Below are 20,078 nucleotides of genomic sequence, written 5' to 3' on the forward strand. Positions count from 1 at the left end.
GGTGTTGCTGACAGTTGTAAATCCAGACCTGCAGCTCTGTCTAGTTTGTGGCCTGGCTTCGGTCATTGGTGGTTGACATAATTATTGGGTGGTGGGCACTGCCCGCTTATTATCACTCATCTCTGACTGCTACTTTCATCCTTGCTCTCAGTTTTGCATTCATGGGTGATTACGCTGAGGCTATCCCGAACATCAGCAGCAGCGGCAGCGCTGCACAGGTGCCTCACTGTGGATATATTAGGTTTGGGTACGAGTTTTTTTTTTTGCGTTTTGCGTTTTGCGGCCAGCTCTGCTCTGGTTGGTACTGGCTAGCTCTGCTTCATGTCGCCCTGCTAATGCCCCCCTTCTGCTCCCTCTGTTGTTGTGACAGCGAGGTCTGAATAAGATCAAGCAGAGAGGAGGGGCCAGATTTGCAGAACGAGGGCCCCACCACAGGCTCTAAACAAGTGTCTGAGGTGCATATAAAAGAAGTCTGTGCTGCGGTGACGTCTTCCTCTTTGCCCTCGCTTCTCCTTCTCGCACTTCTTTTAAGCCTACTTGTTTTTCTCCCGCCAGTGTCCATCTCCACATTGGAAGGGGTTGCCTTTGCCTCCCTGGATTTTTCCACTGGACTACGATTTGCATAACAAGTGGCCACGTCGGTGCCCCCACCTTTCAGCATTGCCCCCCTTTTGTCCCTCCTGTTCATTTATTCCAAATTCTTCTCACTTCTGCTCTTTCCCGCAAGTTACGTAAGAGCGCTGCACTAGTCAGTCTGTTGTTGTTGAGATGGTATCAGAGTCGGGTGCAGTTTCCCCTCCCGGCCGTCCATGCATGCCAACACGGGAATCATTTCAGAAACTGGAGTGAGGCGGTTGGTTAGAAAGGTACAGAGCCATAAAAAGGTGACATTTTCAATCAGGCTGTTTTTGCTTCCTAAGATTCAGCTCAGGCCAAGAGACTGTCTATATTTAACCCACCGTGAAGCTTTTAACTTTCAAGTTAGGTAACAATTACCACGAAAGCAGCAGCTTCACGACAACAAACAATTATGAGCTTAACCCTGCCCGAGGGCTGCTGGGACAGATTGTGCGCCGTTGACGCAGCTGCAGTAACCAAAGTGGCCACCAGGGCAGTTGTGACCCCCTGATCCTGTCTCGGCAGGCAGTAATCCTGTTAGATCCGGCTGTCTGGCTGCACAGTTTGAGATGAGCCAGAGAGAGTCCAAAACAGCAATCTGATCAAAGTTCTTGTTCATGTTTCTCAAAACATGATAATAATAATAATAATAATAATAATAAAAACAATAGTGTGCTTTAATCTTTAATTTCAATCTTGCCAATTTCCGTCAAATCATGGTCACACTCAATTCATTCAAATCATCACAATTTGTGATCAATAATTTAGATTTTGGGTTATGTAAAGAATAAACAAGAACACAAATAATTGTTTACAATAATATTTCTATAGGCCTTTGCATTTAAATAACTTTAACTCTTTCTTATGAAAGGGGAAGTTTTGAGCAACAATAACAAAAAAGTCAGGAAAATAAGGCTAAACAGACTATGTAAAATGCAATATACATAAATATGTGTCAGATTTTGCCTCGGGTTCTAGTGGAATGTCTTCTCGCTGCTTCTGAAGATTTGTCGGAGCTGGTCGACCTTCCTCACCTCTACAGCCCACCGTCATCCTGCAGCAGGGCACAAAGTCACATGTTTGGAAACACCCAAGATGATTGACAAAGCTGTCAATCAATGCAAGCAATGTGTTAATGAGTACTTTGGAAAAAATACAATCGTTCTCAAGGCTTCAGGGATATCTATCTATCTCTTTATTGAGATGGATATATATATATATACATATATATATATATATATATATATATATATATGTATGTATATATAAAAAAGAAGCGGTAATCTGATTTTGTACTCATCAAAGGTTTTTGTTATCTTTCATTCATTCATTCATTTTCTATACCCGCTTCTTCCTGAGATCAGAGTCACGGGGGTCTGCTGGAGCCTCTCCCAGCGGCCTTAGGGCGAAGGCAGGGTGACACCCTGGACAAGTCGCCAGCTCATCGCAGGGCGTTTTTGTTATCTTATTCAAACAAATCCAAATGGACGTCAGCAGCGATGTCTCAAGACAAGGCAGCCATGTGGACAGAATTAGGAATCATCTTTCAACCAGCCATCGTGGTCTAGCCATTATGGGACGAATCAATCATTACGCGGTACATGTTCCACAGGAAGCGGCTTCATTCTGCCATGTTTGGGAAGGATGGGAAAGACGGTTTATAGTTTACAGGTCTCAAACACTCGACTTTAGCAGCCCACCGGACGACATGTTCGACTTTCCGTCCTTGCTTACTGCAAGCGTAAACACAAACGACGTGTTTACGATCCGGTGCTAAATCCTGCACAGTGTGCTTTAAAACATGTTCACGTTATTTATTGTATATGGACGGCAAGAGTTTCTGAAAGATAAACCAAGAAATGTTTAATCCCTGCCTTATTGTGGGATAGCTCCTGAACTCCTGCCTCCCAATCATCTCAAATGGGACGTGCAGATAAGATGAGAGTAAATTGCAGGTAAATTAAAAATCCCATTGAATTGTTCCCTTTTACATGTTATATTCTATGTTGTCATTTTTTCCGTCTTTTTTCTCGAACACTGTAATCTTACCAAAATAAAACATTAATTTATTCATTTATTCATTCATCACAAGCTAACTAACAAGCTAACTTAGCAGCATCTCCAAAAATATGGATTTGCTTAATTGAAAAGTAATTATATCAACTCTCCAAAAGGCAAAACTCCTACTTCAACTAAATAAACTCTCTGTTCTGTACCTGCAAAATCAAAAAACAAAATCAAAGCAACACTTCTTCATAAATTTAGCATCTTTTTCAAAGACCTAATCAGCTGGACGGCTCCAACCAGTGAGTGTAACCAGTGCACTCAATTTCAAAAATGGTTCTGTGTGATTGCAGTTTGACGGTTGCTTGCTCCTTACGTCTTTGCTTTCGCGGCAGTCACCACAGATGCATCCCAGGCAGCCGTTGATAACCTGGATGGCGCACAGCACGATCTGCAGCGCCCCTACGGCCAGCAGGATGGAGAACAGGACGATGTGCCACATCACGATGTTCTCCGGGGAGTCACATGTGGTCCACAAAGTCTGGTTGGTGAGGTAGCTGCCGTTGTTGCTGCAGGAGATCACAGCAGGTCAAGTACGTGTGAGGAAGGTCCGAAAGAAGAAGTGTGTCATTATTACTTGCCAAGTGTCGAGAGGGAAGTGAAATTAACATTCGCTTTAAAGGAGATCATAAAAGGTCAATTTGACACTTGAGGGAATATTCTTTTAACCCCCCCCCCCCCATCCATAGATCGCTGGAACCAGTCACTCAGAGTCACGGGCTAGATGAGCAAAAGTTTCCATTACAACTGGCAACCTGGCTTTGGGGCAGGCTTGTTTTGTCGGCTCAAAATAATTGTCACCATCATCATCGAGTTGAAGACAAATTCTCATTTAGGTGTGACGGACACTGTGTCTTTACACGAACCGCTGAACATAGAACCGTGACAAAGAGATTCAAACCTTTTTGCTATGTGTTCAATACAGAAAAAAAAAAAAAAAAAAATCCAAACATGAACCTAAACTGAAACTAGACAAAACAGGAAACCAAAACATATCTGATATTCTCTACTTTCATAAATAGCAGTTCCCTTTATATTGCTGAATAGAACAGATTGTAAAACGGGGCGGGTGCACAAAATGATACGCAGGAAAGGAGAAACTGTTTTTTTTTTTCTTGAGGAAGCACAACCCTGAGGTTCTCCGTTATTATCTTCGCATGTTCTGTGTCAACAAACTGCAGTTCCCTCCTTCAAGACACTATAAATGACTGCACATATCTACCACTGGCCTTCTGGCTTTCGTTCCTTTGTTTGTTTGTTTGTTTTATTGTATTCTTTTGTACACCACTTGTGTTTTCCCATCAGTAATATCGCTCCAAGCATGGGCCGAAAACATCAGCGGATGATACTCAAGGTTATCGGTACAGCATCGTCAAACTCAGGTCCTGCCTGACATCGTGTGGGGAAAAAAGGTACTGCACACGCATTTATTGAAACTGAATTCATTTGATTTTTGCTAAGACACAAGAGATTTAAGGATAACACCTGACATGTCTACCATAATTTAATGAACACGACGTGAACACTGTGCATGACTTAATTAGCAAAGTCTCATAGAAACAGGTTTGTTACGTAAATGTGGCAGCAAACACTTACCTATGCTCAAACGGGTACACCCACTGTCCATTCACTAAACACTTGGGCCCAGATGCCAGAGCTGTTGATGCCACGCATATGCAGTAGAGGGAGCCAGCGACTCCGAAAGCTGAGCAAAACACGGAGTTGAGCATCTGAAAGGAATTGGTAGGTGTAGTTCTTGGAGTTAGAGTTGCCCACTGTCCCTTAAAATACACAATTGTGCCGTAATTGACAATGAAATGGCGCGTGCCGGTTTGAATCGGGTAGGTCCCGTATTTCTGAGTTGTCTGGAACGTGAAATTTATTTTGGATGCAAACTCACGTTCGTTTCCATAGAGTTTGCGTTGAAAACCGTAATCTACGTAGCTCCAGGGAACACCATTGCGAAACCCATTCACAACAACTGCGTACTGGCTGCGTAGTTTGCGTAGAGTTGACTATGAATCAGGATCGCTTGTTATTTGCAGCTTTATTTATTTAACTCCTTTGTAAAAAGCCATCCATCCCGCACTTTATTGATTGTTTTGTAAAAAAAAAAAAAAATATGTTCAATTGAAAGATTTCAATACCATTTAAAAATGATTTCTAATGTCTGTCTATTGGTAACAAAGAAGTTCAAACTATGTGTTTAATTTATGATTTTCCACACTGGCTGTGATGGTCATTGCCCCAACACTGCGGGAGGCCTCCTTTACTTTTCTGAATGTAAGTTGGCAACACTATTAGTAGTAGTATAGTTGTTGTGGTAGTAGTACATTGTCACATATCACGTACTGTATCATTGTAGTATTATCACACTGTCTATTTATGGGTGCAACTGTGGCTGATGACTCCTTCTAAGTCTCTACAGAATATGAAATCAGCCCCACAATAAAGTGCGCCCATATATCGATAACACGCTTGTACTTTCACATCCTCATCTCCACTTTATACTGCCCCTTATCATCTGCCCTATCCCCTATCATTCAAATGTCAGCCTCACATGTACTCACCCTGCAGCGATTACCGCAGCAGCCTGTTCCGCAGCAACCCTTGCCCCCGGCCCTGATAGCTGAGCAACTCGGGCACAGCATCTGCAACACACACAACACACATCATACTTCATTTCCTGGCAAGTGATATATTTTACAACCACGCCAGGGAAGGTTTTTAAGTAGTCGCACAGCGTCTGCGTGGGTTTTTTTGTATAATGTATGTGGATACACACACGTCTGCTTACAAATATTGTTTTTTATGGTGAATATAATTACTGTAAACAAATTCCCCCTTTTATCAAGAGTATGTTTTTCCAAACGTACAACCAAGCCAAAGCTTCACTCATGCAAACACATTTGCAACTGTTTCTGCCCATTGTTTTCCTATTATTTTTATGAGGTGTTGCTTAATTACGTAATTTACAACCCATTTACAGTCCGAGTCAAACTTTACACAGTTACTCATGTGTAAACAATCAAACATGTGTTTGATTTAAGTTAAAAATTAATCAAATACCTTAAAATCTAATGGACAAGATTAAACAAAGATGGCAGCGACTTCATTGCAAAATTAAAAGTTGTCAAAAGAAAAAAAAAACTTTTTGTTATTATTTATTTACTCAATGTAAAGAAATCTGAGTAATTAATCAAATCAATTAAGTTGTTCATTTTGAACCAAGAATAGACAAATAAAATACATTTTCAAACTTTTCTGAAGTGCTTATCATTATGATATCAACGCCTTGTGATTGCTATTGTCTACACATGGTAAAACTTAAGATAATAGAATGATTGTTTTTAAATAAAAATTAGTATTGAAAATTTAGATGTTAAATGAATACATCTGGACCAAATAATGTATTTCCTTATATATATATTTACTAATGATGACAACATTTATGGTTAAACTGTGCTTAATAAGCGTAATAAGTGAAAAGTGAAAAAATTACACTTTAAGAAGTTCACGATTAAGTATTTTAACAAACCATAAAATACCAGCTTTGAGGATGTACTTTGAGAGGCTTTTACTCACAAACAGGCCTCCGCCGATGAGCCCCCCCATGAGCCACACATACAAAGTAATCTGATCAGTCTCCAGTTTTGTCCCATTGGGGAAGAAGAGCAGCAGGTTGGCGATGATGCTGATGAAGGCCGTGGGCAACAGGATGAGGCCCGTCAGGCGAGAACACTTCCCAGTGCAGCACATTTCTTCTTTCTTTATTCTTCGCTCTGTGTTTGCCTCGTTTTTTTTTCTCTCTCTCCTCCGCAGCAGCCTGTGCGCTACGACTCTCAGCCAGGTATCCTTCCTGTTAATTGTAGAGATGAAGTAATGGTCAGAACAAGAGAAGGAGGAGGAGGAACATTGGCCTGGCCCAACCCAACTCAACAAATACAACCTGCAGAAAATCAAACTGGGAAGGAACAAAGACCAACAGTCAGCCTTGTGCAGTCAGCTTCCTTTCCGTGGGGTTCTGATGAGTGAAAAAAAGGAAAATGTTCAAGTCCCTGAGTTTGAAAGGTGGAACAAAGCGAAAACAATATTTCTAAGCCGACAAATGAAAACAGAAGGTGGGGGAGGTGTAGTTTCTGTGTGTTCAGTGGGATCTCGGTGCAGGCGCGATGCCCTTTGAAACCTGCCTGCTGTGATATCAGTGCACAGAGTCTATTAATGGCCTAATGTCAACACAAAGGGAGGCCCGACCAACAGTCAAACATAATATGTTCACCACAGACACCCACATCTCATAGTGGTGATCAGATTGTCACACCAGTTTCACATTGTGATAATACAGTGTTGGATAAATGTACTCCAACTTCAAGTATCGTGATACACTTTACAAACAAACCAAGTGAACATAAACAAGACATAAATAGACATAAATGTGATGTTTCCTTTCCCTTCTGTGAATGTTGATGTCAAATCACTTAAAATACGACAGTAAGGAACCTTTCTTGGCATGAAGACGTGTTTGTGAGATTAATTTGGAATTGCAGCTACACCCTGTATGTTATCACCAAGGGAAAGGTGACGATAGTGACGTCATCTTAAAATCAAAAAGACCCAACATTGGAAGACTACGTCATTGCCCCCCACAGCAGCACATTTTGTCGTCGGCTCTCACAGAAACTGACGTCAGTTCTGAACGATAAAATAACAGTTAAATAATTAAATGAATCAACAAATACATAAATACGAATTTGAAGGCAATAAAAAAAAAGAACACTCCCCCGTCTGTAACCTATAATAAATCAATTGTGAATCATTAGTTTTAGATATGCAAGTTAAACCCAACGGTTATTTGCAGTTATTCAGTACGTTGCTTGGATAACGTGTGTCTGGCTGCTTGATAGGGAAGCATCACTAAATCACCTAGTGTTATACATCCTACGAGGGTACAATGTAAAATATACATACATTCAGGGTGATTCTAGAACACTGTTTCTAGTTTATCTGAACGATGTCTTGTATTACGCTTGTACATGCATAAAAGTATAAACATTAAACTGAAACATCTAAACTGTGACATAAACAGCACAACTGAGTCCTTTTGCTTTCACTTCGTTGACTTGTATCAAAACAAATATATTAAGTGCCAGACATTTAGAACAGGTTTGTCCACATGTTAGTGTTTATATGTGCAAAGTGAAACTAGTTTCTTGTGAATGGCTCTCAGTGAAGAAATCACTTGTGAAGAAGCGGCTTCTCAGGCAGCAATGGCTGGTAAGTGGCTGCGTGTTTTTGTTAAATTATACCTTAAGGAACTCACATTTGGAAATGTCTCTCATTTCAGCATATTTGACCTCAGTGTTTGAGTGTAAAAAGCTTTTGAAGTTGCCAATTAGTGTGTTATGCAGAGAAATGGTAGAATGTTTTCTAACCACGGAGAAAATTCTGACTCTTGAACCTGATTGACTTCACACTTTTGCCTGGTTTTCTACTTCAAAAATAAAATAATTCTTGTTTTTTCCTGTGTGGTATTTTGCCTCATCTGCAGGATGCCCAGTCACTGTAACAGTGAACATAGTTGGGAGATTTCAAGTGCAAGGTTCACTACTCAAAACCAAGATAACAGGTAATATAACAGTTTTCTATATATATTTTTTTTAATGTGCTTTTTGCGGTGTGTAATCAAAGTTAAATGACTTTTGACCTTGCTTTTGAATCATTTTGTTAAACCAATGTTTGAATTGGAAATCTGTAATTATGAGCAGCAATAATCGTGCTATGGCACTAACGAGCTAAAGAAACAAACACGATCTACATTTTTGATGTAAAGGAAATTTTAATTCAAAATGTAATTTCATTTGAATTAGTGTCATTTAACCTCTTTACTGGAAAAAGTTTAATTAACATTTGATAGATTTTTTTTTTCTATTTCTGAGCCATTTCGTCATTGTTCAAATAGAACCCCCCGCCCCCACTGTCTAGTTGCTAGTGCAGTGCTGCACTGTGTCCTCAACGTGTCCAGATTATACTTTGGTCAGTATTTTTTCCCTTTATTGTGAGGTTTTTATTTACACTCGTGCGACACCTGAACATTGAACCACCATCCTTTCACCACCAGGCGTCTCCTACTTCAAGGACTGTCCTCAACAGCCCAACATTCCCAACTACCTGCTGGGTCTGGTTCTGATAAGCCTTCTGACGCACCCGCTTTTTACAACGGCCTTTGGGAGAAGATCACGTCACCCGCCGCAGCCTCCCAGCTGCTTCAAGTCCTGCCTCAAGTGTCTCTTATCCCTGGTGGGCATCACGTGGCTGCTGGCTGGTATGGAAACCTTCTCAAAAAAAGATACTGCAAAGTTATTCGACTTTGAAGAAACTAAGTACAACGTACAACAACCCTTTTGTCTGCTGTTAAGTCTTCTCTCGCTCTGATGTGAGATGGGTCACCATAGCAGGGTTACAACTAACATTTTACAAATGAAAAATGGAATACACGGCACTGTGCAAAATGTGACAATTTTCGACAACATCATCATCTCGTGCCACTAATATCCAATGCCAATAACACTACTAGTATATTTAAACCACCATCGCTACTCACTGCCCTAAGTGGTCATTAATTAATCCTAATATTTCGATGCTCCCCCGCCCCCCACCACACACACACACACACACACACACACACACACACACACACACACACACATAAGTAAGTAAATAAATAGATGAAATAGAATAACAGCTTTTCACGCACTAATCACAAAATGGTTTCTAAAACCCCCTAAAATGTTAAAGGCAACCAAGTAAATTCAGGCCTGAGAAAAAAATGTTATGAAAATGAAACTTAAAAAAATGAATCAAAAAATCCTCAAAATAAAGAACTCCTGCTGCTGACAAAAAAAATTATGTGAGTGATTTTGCTTTCAAAGAGATGACACATTCTGCACACAGTGACACATGTTTTTCTTTCGTGCACCTGCAGGTGATGTGTGGGTCTTCTCAGTCTACCAGCCCAACTATGCCCCAGCAGCAGTGAGTGGTCGCTACTGCAATAAGAACCTGTACATGTTTGCTTTCTGGAACGCCGCCTTCGAGACGTGGGGTATTTTTTACTTTGTGACCTGTACCTTAAAGGTACGGCTGTGTTATGTTTGGATGAATCCTGCGCCTGCAGCCACAGCCTTTCAAATGAATGTATGAGACATGGAAAGGTGTCTTGAGCATATGCATCATTGTCTGTATGCACATTAATGCAATATTCTGTGTACATTTGCTAAGCACATTAGCTGGCTATCCAGTGTTTTTTGTGTGTAGATTTTGTAATCAGGTTTTCATATTGTTGTCCTGGAATTGTTTATGGTTTTAATCCCTTTCTTTTTTTTTTTTTTTTTTTTTTTTTTAATCAAAGTAATGTTTAAAAAAAAAATTATATATATATATATACAGTTTATATAATTCTGTCTCATTTGTCTAAGTGGCTAAGTAGCAACTTCATTATGATGGCATGCAGGAGTTATGGTTTTGTCCTCCGAGATGTGTGAAAACTTTTACACTAGTATAATACTAATAGTAGTTAGTTACATTCTAACGTGTTGTGCATTTTTATTTGTTTTCTGTCGGGTGAAAATGTTGAAAATAAAATTGATCAAATAAGTAAATAAGTGTAGTTGGAGTTATTCTGTGTTGGATGCTGTATAAAACATGCTTCCATTGTTACATCTGTAACGTGCCAACAGTTCTGATAAACTCCAGGCTCATCACCATCCATCACTGCCCCTATGCTTCTCGCGAGACCTTTGAACTGTGCCCCCCCGCTCCCCCGCGTTGGAGTAGAGCAGTGGGACCCTCCGCTCGTCCCGGCAGCCAATAGCGTGAATGTAAACACAGAGTCGAGCTGCTTCCACGCTGCAAACCTGCAGCTCAACTCGGCCCCACTGCTCCACTGCTCCACGGTCCGAGCTCCAGAGCCCCGGAGCGGAGGAACCTCCTCAACAGCCCCACCAGAAGCTACTGTGGACAAATTTCAAGCTGCGATGACAGGCGAGTCCCACCGGGGTCCCGCTGTTTGCTCCTTTCCGACCCCGAGGCGTCACTCGGTCGGTGATTGGCCAGCAGGTGAACGAGGTGCGGTGGGAGTGAATCTTCTCTGGTGTGTGTTTCTCTGCAGATCAGGTGCAAGAGCTCGTTGCCGAGTGTCTGCGGGCCCGCGACATGGCATACTGCCCCTACAGCCGCTTCCCTGTCGGTGCTGCAGTGCTGTCAGCAGATGGCGCCATCATCACAGGTGACTCACAGACTGCCTCACCCCCGACCACCTTTGGCAATGTAATTTCTTAGAAAGTTAGTAGATTTCTTTGGTGTATTTGAGGGGAAATTGCGGTGTGATTGGCAGAAAGATATGCAAAAACTGAAAGTACTATTTTAAGAAGTGTTTAATTTGACTGCCTTTTGCACATCTGCTTTGGTTGTTTGTTGCACATAGATTGATTTGAGTGTCTTTGTAACGACTGTATAATTTATTTTTGTACTGTTTTTTTTTTTTTTTTTTAGTGCTGCAACAGTGTAATTTCCCAATTTGTAATCAAGAAAATCTATCTATCTATCTATCTATCTACTGTATCTATGTTCCACCTTCAGCGAGCCTTTAAGCTGCACCTGCCAACCAATTCTATTTCCATTTGATGTCGAGAGCAAATAAGAGAATAATTACTACTCTTTAAATAATTAAATAAAATGCACTTCACCATGCAGGATTATGCTTGGTTGTGGTATTAGTTAGAAGTTAGGTACATTTCTAAAACATGTGTAACCCAGTAGTGTAGTCTAGTTTATTCTAGTGCAAAGTGAACGTGTATAAAAACAAAGACATACTGCTCTGTATCTTTGCGCATTTTCTGTGGTTGTACGGTAATTCGGAACCTTTTCTACGGGTTCTATGGCGTATAGCTACGTGTCATGTAGACTACACCACTGGTGTAACCTTTTTTATTTGTTTGTTCAAAGCACTCCACATTAAAAGCTATACAAATTACAAATCCAATTAGATAATGCATTCAATTACAATTCAATTACTTAGTTTCTGTTTTGCTGATACACTCGGGGGGGAAAAAACATGCAAGTGCACTGTAAGTGTGAGTTTGAGTGTGAGTGTGTATGTTTGTTTTGCTAGGTTGTAATGTTGAGAACGCCTCCTACGGCCTGACAGTGTGTGCTGAGCGGACGGCCATCCAGAGGGCGGTGGCAGAGGGACACCGGCACTTCACTGCCATCGCTGTGACCTGGTGATTAACAATGATCACAACATGTTGCATCCACAGTTGTACTTCTTGTTGTTTAAAAACTCTGTGCTCTCCATCTCACACAGTGACATCAAAGACCGTTTTGTCGGGCCATGTGGTGCCTGTCGACAGGTCCTCATGGAGGTGAGTTGTCTACCAAGCAAAACCAAAATTCAATCCTCGGAAATTTGAATTAAATGGTGGAGTATGTCACGAAAAACAAAATGATGATGAACAAAACAGCTTTTGGAATTAATGATTAAACCAGGAAGGCTTTCTGTGAATGTTGTAATCGATTGAGGGTGAGGGTACAGCAGGACCTATACCCGTTAAACATTGATTATAATAACTACAGTAAAATGTTAAAGCTTCCTTGTAATGTAAGTGGCTGTACTGTATAGCAAAAGTAGTTCAGTGGGTGTCCTCATTATCATTAACAATACAAATTCAGGGCATTTTATCCAGTTAACGGCAATATCTCTCTTTCTGATGATCATCCACTAATAGCTGAGAGAATTGTTTTTTTTTGCTGATAGTTTCTTCCTTTATAATTCACCCATTGTGAATAGACATAAGCTCAACATCATAAATATGCACTGTTTCTGAGTTTACCACCTTTTACTCATATTTGTGGCAACATAGACAGAACAGAAACAGGGTGGCGCCAGAAACTGGGTTACTTTATCTTTGCTTTTAACGGCCAAGACATGTTTATTACTGTTTTTCTCTCAAATATTATTTATGGTTATATGAGACTGGCGTTTCATTGCTCCAGGGCAATGTGAATATCTGGTCTATATTTTGAGTGCATTGCTCTCATGTTTTTGATTTTTATTTTTTAATCTGTTATAGCCTAAAGTACAAATGACTTGAGGTGCCTTGTGGTTCTGATAGGAGGATAAGGCCAAATACTCTTAATGTTGTTTTTTGAATACCCACGATATAATATCATCAGCTAACTCTGAAGCCAAGTTGCATTAATAGAATGCAATGTGTATGAGGTAATAGTTTTACTGGACATATTTTTTCTTATAATCTGAGATAACCTCAAGATTATAAGAATAGCATATTTCATATTGAACTTCTAAATGAAGAGATGTTGCTCAAATTCTTATGTATTTCTCTTGTGTCTGTGCATCTCTCTCTCTCTCTCTCTCTCTCTCTCTCTCTCTCTCTCTCTCTCTCACTCTCTCTCTCTCTCTGTTTCACTAGTTTGGGTCAGACTGGATTGTGTACTTGACCAAGCCAGATGGATCTTACAAAGAGACGAGCCTCAGCCAACTCCTGCCTCTGGCCTTCTCACCTTCTCACCTGGGCAAGAACTGATGATGCTCGACATCCTCAGACGTGTCATTTTATGATTCTAGTGCCTTTAAACTACATCACTAACTACCACTTTTGTTCTCAGAGGACCACAAATTAGGTCAACAATAAAGTTTAGTCTGTTTTGTTTTTTATTATTCCTAACTACTAAGAGGAGGTACAGCATGTGTTTTATTTCTTGTTTGTTCTGATTATTATCAGGATTTTGTTAACCAGGTTGTCTGTTATCACGTAATTGATCGTGTACTTTATTTTTCATTTATACATCCATTTTCAATTCCGGCGTCGTTGGGCAAAGGCAGGTCACCGGTTTATCGCAGCGCCACACAGAAAGACAAACAACCATTCGCTGATACACACACACACACACACACACACACACACACACACCTACAGCCAATTGAGAGTTCCCACTTCACCTCACACACATGTTTTTGAACTGTGGGAGAAAGTCAGAGTACATAGAGCAACCACACTAGTGCCTGGGAGAACAGGAAAACTCCACCTAGAAAGGACCCAGGCTGGCATCGAACCCACAACCCTCTTGCTGTGAGGCAACAGTGTTGTCACCCTGCTGTATTTTCATAATTAAAAAATGATTTTAATACTAACTTGTTTTCTTTGTATGTTCTTGCAAGAAATGACCTTAAATTAAACTGACTGTTATTTACCCAATTTTCCTATATTTACATATCTAATTCTGTAATATTACATTTTTGTTATGTTATTAAACTATGCAAGGCAAGGCATTTTAGTGAAATGAAAAACATTAGATTGATTTTAAGAAAACAAAATAATTTTTCAGAGGGAAAACAAAGGAGCAACGCATCATATATTGAAAAAGTTAAGGCTGAGATGACTGTAGATGTGTAAAAATCCAATTAGTCTCATCGCTCCATTATTTGATTCATTTGATTTGATTGCTATTATTTATCTTTGAGACGTCTGTGGTCATTATCTCTTTATGGGGAAAAAGAGAGAGAGAGAGAGAGAGACAATGGGCAAAACATAAAAGCGCCTGCTGGCTTTGGCTTTGTGAGTGGAACGGTGCCGTCAAGCGGTTCATTCCGACAACATCGTCACAAAGGTCCATGGCACGTGACAAAGTGGGCGGGGACAGCAGCCAGTTTCCGGAAACATGGAGGCTGTAGTGAGCGATGTGGTCTCCCCCGAAGATTTACTAGTAAGATTTTGTCCGTTTATGTTCTTCTGTCTCCCAGATATTTACATTGACATATACGTGAGGCACCTATATGTTGTTATGAGTGTATTTAGTCTGTCATATGCTCGTATTTGGCGAATAAACGCCGTGTCCGAGGATATTTGGTGGCGTCACATCACCGCGGAAATTCTAATGACGACATTGATGATCAACAACTGGACTCCGCGGAATGACTGCGCACAGTCACTCTCCTTGTACACACTTATGTATTTAGGTTGTATTTGATTTATTTTATCTGTCGTGGACGATACAAACCACGTCAGTTGACAAATTAGTGCTTCATTTATTAAAACGATATAGAAGTGTTGACCAACTCAGCTTCCTCACCGTCTTCCTGGACGGATTTCGTAATTGTGTGACTTTGCTCGCCTTCAAGTCCGAGTTGGTGAGTTGATGGTGGTTTATGTTCACTCGGTTTTGACAGAAATTTGAGAAGAAATACAACAGCGAGCTGGCGAAAGGTGCCGTGTCCAAAGAGACCAAGTTCGAATATGCCTGGTGTCTGATCAGGAGCAAATACTCTCAGGATATCAGGAAGGGGAGCGTCCTCCTGGAAGGTAAGATCAGCTTATAAGTTGGAAGTAGTTAAAAGAGGAATTCTAGTTATAAAATTCTTGTCCAAAAAGTGAGGACAGGCCGTGACTAAGCTGATATCCTCAGTATTCATTTTCCCTCCCTCTGTGTGAAAGCCATTAGATGGTAACTAACAAGCAGGATTGTTCACGCGTGGGTTTGTGGGTGGGTGTGGCATTTCACATTTAGTAATATCTACAGCACATGGACATTGATAAGATACATGGCTTTATCACACGGTTGTATTTTCCATGTGCGGGCTACGAAATCATTGAATCATCAAATTATGTCATGCCTTTCCTTTCATAGAACTTGTACAGCGAGCATCCAAAGATGATTCCCGGGACTTCCTGTTCTACCTTGCAGTGGCCAACTACAGACTTAAAGTAAGATTGTATTCCCTAACGGAGCACTTCAAAAGTTACATCAATTGGACAGCCGCCCCCTTTTTTTTTTTTTTACATTCTAACTCCTGTTTCCTTCCAAGGACTATGAGAGAGCCCTCAAGTACATCCGAACCCTTTTGAAAAATGAGCCAGGGAACAAGCAGGCTCTGGAGCTGGAGCAACTCATAGACAAGGCCTTGAAGAAAGGTAAGAACCCATCTGGCTGATGCACGAGTCTGCCGCGAGAGCGAACGATCACAGAATGTTTGCTGACTCTCACCTGTCCTTTCCCAGACGGCCTGGTCGGCATGGCCATCGTTGGGGGACTCAGCCTGAGCGTGGCGGCAGTAGCCGGCCTCATCGGGTTGGCTGTGTCCAAGGGAGCCAGTAAATCCTAGTCTGGGTAAAGGACCACCTTCTTGTTTGTTTTGTTTTGCAGTGACTGACACACTGGCACTTGGATAAAGACGTTTTTGGAGAGAGCCGAAGGGATGTTACTGTGTTAAACTTATTTACAGATGCATAATAATAAAGGCGTTAAATAATGCCAGTTTTCATATTTCAGCAGAGTTGCCATTCACTTAACTCATGACTTTACCTGCTTATATCTCTACACAACATAGCATGCGAGTCTTATTCATTGTGTAAATAATCAGGGCCAAGAGTGGCCAAGGTTAATGTAATTCTAGTTATACTCCTGTAAACCCTTTGCGTGGATTTTTTTTTTGTTATTAACTTTAAAACATTGCACTTGTGTTACTTTTGACACAAAGTGCCTTTGTTTAACAGTTTCATGCGTTGGCTATCTTGACCAACATCAGCTACATCTAAGGATTCTCTTTTGCCGATTGTTAAGTAAATAAACTCATTTTGAAATTACAGACTTGCATTGTAGTTTGTCTGAAGGAACCGTGTGGCAAGCACACACGCGCGCGCAGACACACACTCGCACACACACACACATATTATACTAAGTTACTAAAGAATCATTTATACATATACATTTATGTGTATATGTGTATATATATATATATATATATATATATATATATATATATATATATATATATATATATATATATATATATATATATGTATGTGTAAATATGTATTTTCAAATTTTTTCATTGTTATTCAAATAAAAAATATTATATAATATAATATAAAATAATAATATATATAATATAAAAAATATTTTGTGCTTGGAACTGAAATTTACATATTGAAGTAACAGCCCTTTTTTCAGATTGCTTTCAGTTGAATATGGTTATTTGTTCATTATTTAGGCTGCAATAGACCATTTAAGTTCAACGCTGGCAGCACTGTGGCTTTAAGAGAGCCGGCAGCCTTGCATGCAGGTGCATGGATATTTGAGCCACGAGCGAGGAAGCAGTGGAGACACACGGTTTCTTACCTTGTCCTGTCCTGTTTTAGCCAACCTGTGTGAACCGTTAAACAAAACTGTGGAATAAAGAATTTATGCTAAAATAGCATTCTTCGACTCTGGAGTGGATCCGTGAAGGCAACGGGGCTCGGACACGCGCAAGCCAGCGGTCCCCCTACATGCAGTTTGTAGGAATCAATGCAATTATTCTAAGTAACAAAAAAAAATATTTTTAGTAATGCATGTATTCCGTACACCAAAGAAAACCCTGCACTTCCTGTGCCAGCACGTCAATTGTGATGTCTGGAGTGTAATCGCAACATGAAGTGTAGAGAGAGACCCTATTGACACAAAACCCAATCATTTGTATTAATAGTGAGCTTCAATGTGGCATGTTTACAACTGCTATTTGTTTGCTTAAATAACATATAGTGTTGGGCAAAGTCTTTAATTTTTTAACTTTTATCACTGACATTTATTGACCCCGTTAAATTTACGATGATCTTTTAGTGTGTTCCCTAACGACGAGGCATTATGATCATTATCTGTCTTAAGCTTGTTCTGACTGAAACGTGCCCAGAGTGGCCAACTCCCATCCATCATCGTCACATCTTGACCTCACGGAGGCCGTTTGAGTCGTGGCTTTACGACACGGCCTGTGGAGCCTATCAGAAGTGTCGGGCCTTATCAGCCTCATGATGGGAGGGGGAGGGGTTTACTCATTAACTGGCCTGACGGGACCGAAACTCTGCAGATGGGCAAAAACAATGATCCCTCGTGTGAAAAAGCTGATCGAGTGTCTCAGCTATGAAAGTTCAGCCGGTGCACCTGTATACAAACTGCACGTCTTAATCAATCAGGGCTGCGCAAACACGCTACGACATCAATGATTCATCAAAGTGGGCGTCATTCAGTTTGGCTTCACTGGTTTCCAGTTATGGGGGCCAATGTTCACTGAGCATCTCCGTATTTAAACACGAGATTGTCGGATATCAACGTGTAATTGCTATGAAGACAGACTCAATGTCCTGCCAAGTCACTCTTTATGGAAGTCATCCGGAACTTAGTGAAGTTATCTTATAACCCAGTGGAGTGGCACTTACTGTCACCCTATATCACTGGTAATGTTGATGTTATGTTTTGTGGATTTATTGGTTTATATTATGTGAAATTGCATTTCTGGCTTTGAACTGCAAAAGACACGTTGGGGGGAAAATGGAATCTGGGGTGATTTCAAGCAACTTTTCTCACTTTTGTCTAAAAAAAAAACCCCAATGTGACTGAATTTAGTTTTTTGAATCCATCGTTATGAAATCTCTACTAAAATACTATTTATGGTTATCGCCCATAAAACTTTCACCGATAAACAAATTGCCTCACTGGCATGGTGTGGGTGTGGTTCCAGTTCTGATAAGATTGACACATCACGCTGAAGGGAAATTGTTTATTATTATTTGTTTTATTTTTTTTCCCATCTGCAGTATTTAGACCTCAAGTTAACAGAAACCATATAATAAGTCAAAATAACGTGAGTTCGGGTCCAACTAAATGTGAAGCTTGGCCCTTTAGGGAAACATGAAACAGAAATGAATGAAATAAAAGTGATGTGTCATCCTGACGTGCACGTGCACGTCAGGATGGATAGCCCCTGGAGAAAGTTACGACGAGCTTCCTTCCAAGTATCTCCTAAACAACAAATAGGAAATAAAATGTTGCATAAAGTTTGTTTTCACAAAGCAAACCACTGGGGAATTTGTAGTTTGGCAACGTAAACTTAGCCAGCGCTCAACGCTGCGGCTGACTGGGTTGTAAAGTGTGCCTCTGCAAACAGCTCAGCTATAAAAACAAACGCATGATGGTGGACGGGTGTGTGTGTGTGGGGTGGGGGGGGTGGGGGGGGGGCAGAGCGAAGTTGATTTCACTGCTGATTGGGGCGGGCAAAGCACTTTTAATCACACCTGAGCGTTTCTATCATCCATCCATCTTCTGCCACTTATCCAGAAGTTTCTGTGTCATATTTGACTGAAATACAAAGAGAAGGCGAGAAGCTTGGAGCTGAAGCAGTGTCAATACTGGGTGCAGGCCACAAGACGGCTATTTGATGATTATCCATAATATAAAGACAATAGCAGCACTTTCCCATCAAGCCACTGACAGGAATACTTTAGCTGTCCATTCCTCTGTGATTTCTATTTTTTTCTATTTCTATTTAGAGATCATTCATGGACCCTTTGATTGCAATCGCTTTGTTTATGAAGGGCTTTGCTGAGCACATGGCTGGCAGTCATTCCAGCCTGATGCCGCTACTATTCACATCCCAGTATTCTGCTAGGCCCAAATCTGTAGCCAGTGTCCTGTTTTGTTGATAAAAAAAACAAAAACAAACAAAATGTTCTGGTCGTTCTAACCCTCCTTTGCCAAATCACAATGAGCACCATTAATTATCATGCCACCAGCATGACTAATATACTGAAACAGCTTAATAACTTCAAAAGCGCTCGAAGGAGATAACAGATTTAGGATGTGTTAAGACTCTGATCATTACTTTGTGTTCTGACCGAAGACACTGCAATAGCATTCATTGCACCACATGTAAACTGAATACAATTATTTCCTCCTCTAAACTGTGTTTACTGCTACTGGCTTCACTGAACGTTCCCGCACCCCTGCTGTAAAATGCTGAATGAGCCCTTTCAGGTGCAACACGTACCGTACGTTTTTCAGGTCATCATGGTTAAAATGTGTCATCACTAATAACTGCACAACACGGGAGCGATTAACACGTTATCAGTGCTTTTCAGAGACCACCAGTGCTGTTTACAGCCTCTAATCCTTTGTGGGGTTTTTTTTGTTTGTTGTAACATAGAAAACAAAACTTCTTGTCCCGAGTATCTGTTGCTAATTCTTTCTCAGTGTCCCCGACAGATTTTGATAAAAATTTATCACCATCTCTGTGTGACTCTCCTTTGCCTTTATGCACAAGCTTCCTCTGCAAAAATTTGGATGACTTTAATTCTCTGCAGCCGCACTGCATCCTATTTCTGGAGCCTCCTTTGTGACCTTTACTCAGTTGCTTTTTTCCAGGCTGTTCCACAAATCTCCTCACCTTGGAGGGCTTTGTCTGAAAGAAGCAGGTTAAGATTTATCTTAATATTATCGCTGTTTGACCTGTGGGCGTCCTGGATGTGGCAACGCTGTCTGGGCAGTTATCAGCAGGATTATTAATGAAG

At 40.7% G+C, this 20,078-nt stretch overlaps 4 protein-coding genes across 7 annotated transcripts; 3 read left to right on the forward strand and 1 right to left on the reverse strand.

Moving 5' to 3' along the window:
* Positions 1 to 1,319: 1,319 nt before the first annotated feature.
* On the reverse strand, positions 1,320 to 6,763 carry tm4sf5 (transmembrane 4 L six family member 5). Its single transcript, XM_076028356.1, has 6 exons — positions 6,632 to 6,763; positions 6,268 to 6,541; positions 5,253 to 5,333; positions 4,279 to 4,412; positions 2,999 to 3,191; positions 1,320 to 1,672 (listed from the first exon to the last, which is right to left on the reverse strand). The coding sequence occupies exons 2-6, from the start codon at positions 6,439 to 6,441 to the stop codon at positions 1,655 to 1,657; spliced, it is 600 nt and encodes a 199-aa protein (XP_075884471.1). The 5' UTR covers positions 6,442 to 6,541; positions 6,632 to 6,763; the 3' UTR covers positions 1,320 to 1,654.
* A 155-nt stretch (positions 6,764 to 6,918) lies between these two features.
* LOC142889540 (transmembrane protein 272-like) lies at positions 6,919 to 10,327 on the forward strand. 4 transcript variants are annotated; one of them, XM_076028353.1, is made up of 5 exons: positions 6,919 to 7,956; positions 8,231 to 8,308; positions 8,642 to 8,715; positions 8,801 to 9,004; positions 9,665 to 10,327. In XM_076028353.1, exons 2-5 carry the CDS (start codon positions 8,232 to 8,234, stop codon positions 9,880 to 9,882), a joined length of 573 nt encoding a protein of 190 aa, XP_075884468.1. In that variant the 5' UTR covers positions 6,919 to 7,956; position 8,231; the 3' UTR covers positions 9,883 to 10,327. The 4 variants fall into 4 exon arrangements, with proteins under 4 accessions (XP_075884468.1, XP_075884470.1, XP_075884467.1 ...); XM_076028355.1 differs by having other exon boundaries at positions 8,665 to 8,715; positions 8,801 to 9,069; XM_076028352.1 differs by having other exon boundaries at positions 8,665 to 8,715.
* A 167-nt stretch (positions 10,328 to 10,494) lies between these two features.
* Positions 10,495 to 13,564, forward strand: LOC142889259 (cytidine deaminase). Its single transcript, XM_076027886.1, has 5 exons — positions 10,495 to 10,722; positions 10,850 to 10,966; positions 11,852 to 11,963; positions 12,047 to 12,104; positions 13,173 to 13,564. The coding sequence occupies exons 1-5, from the start codon at positions 10,716 to 10,718 to the stop codon at positions 13,284 to 13,286; spliced, it is 408 nt and encodes a 135-aa protein (XP_075884001.1). The 5' UTR covers positions 10,495 to 10,715; the 3' UTR covers positions 13,287 to 13,564.
* Positions 13,565 to 14,334: 770 nt separating this feature from the next.
* Positions 14,335 to 16,341, forward strand: fis1 (fission, mitochondrial 1). Its single transcript, XM_076028357.1, has 5 exons — positions 14,335 to 14,466; positions 14,930 to 15,062; positions 15,388 to 15,464; positions 15,566 to 15,671; positions 15,759 to 16,341. Exons 1-5 carry the CDS (start codon positions 14,422 to 14,424, stop codon positions 15,860 to 15,862), a joined length of 465 nt encoding a protein of 154 aa, XP_075884472.1. The 5' UTR covers positions 14,335 to 14,421; the 3' UTR covers positions 15,863 to 16,341.
* The last annotated feature ends 3,737 nt before the right edge of the window (positions 16,342 to 20,078 follow it).

The sequence above is a fragment of the Nelusetta ayraudi genome, unplaced genomic scaffold (assembly GCF_046127955.1).
Source record: "Nelusetta ayraudi isolate G7.1 ecotype Tasmania unplaced genomic scaffold, CSIRO-AGI_Nayr_v1 ptg000022l, whole genome shotgun sequence".
NCBI classification, from domain to species: Eukaryota; Metazoa; Chordata; class Actinopteri; order Tetraodontiformes; family Monacanthidae; genus Nelusetta; species Nelusetta ayraudi.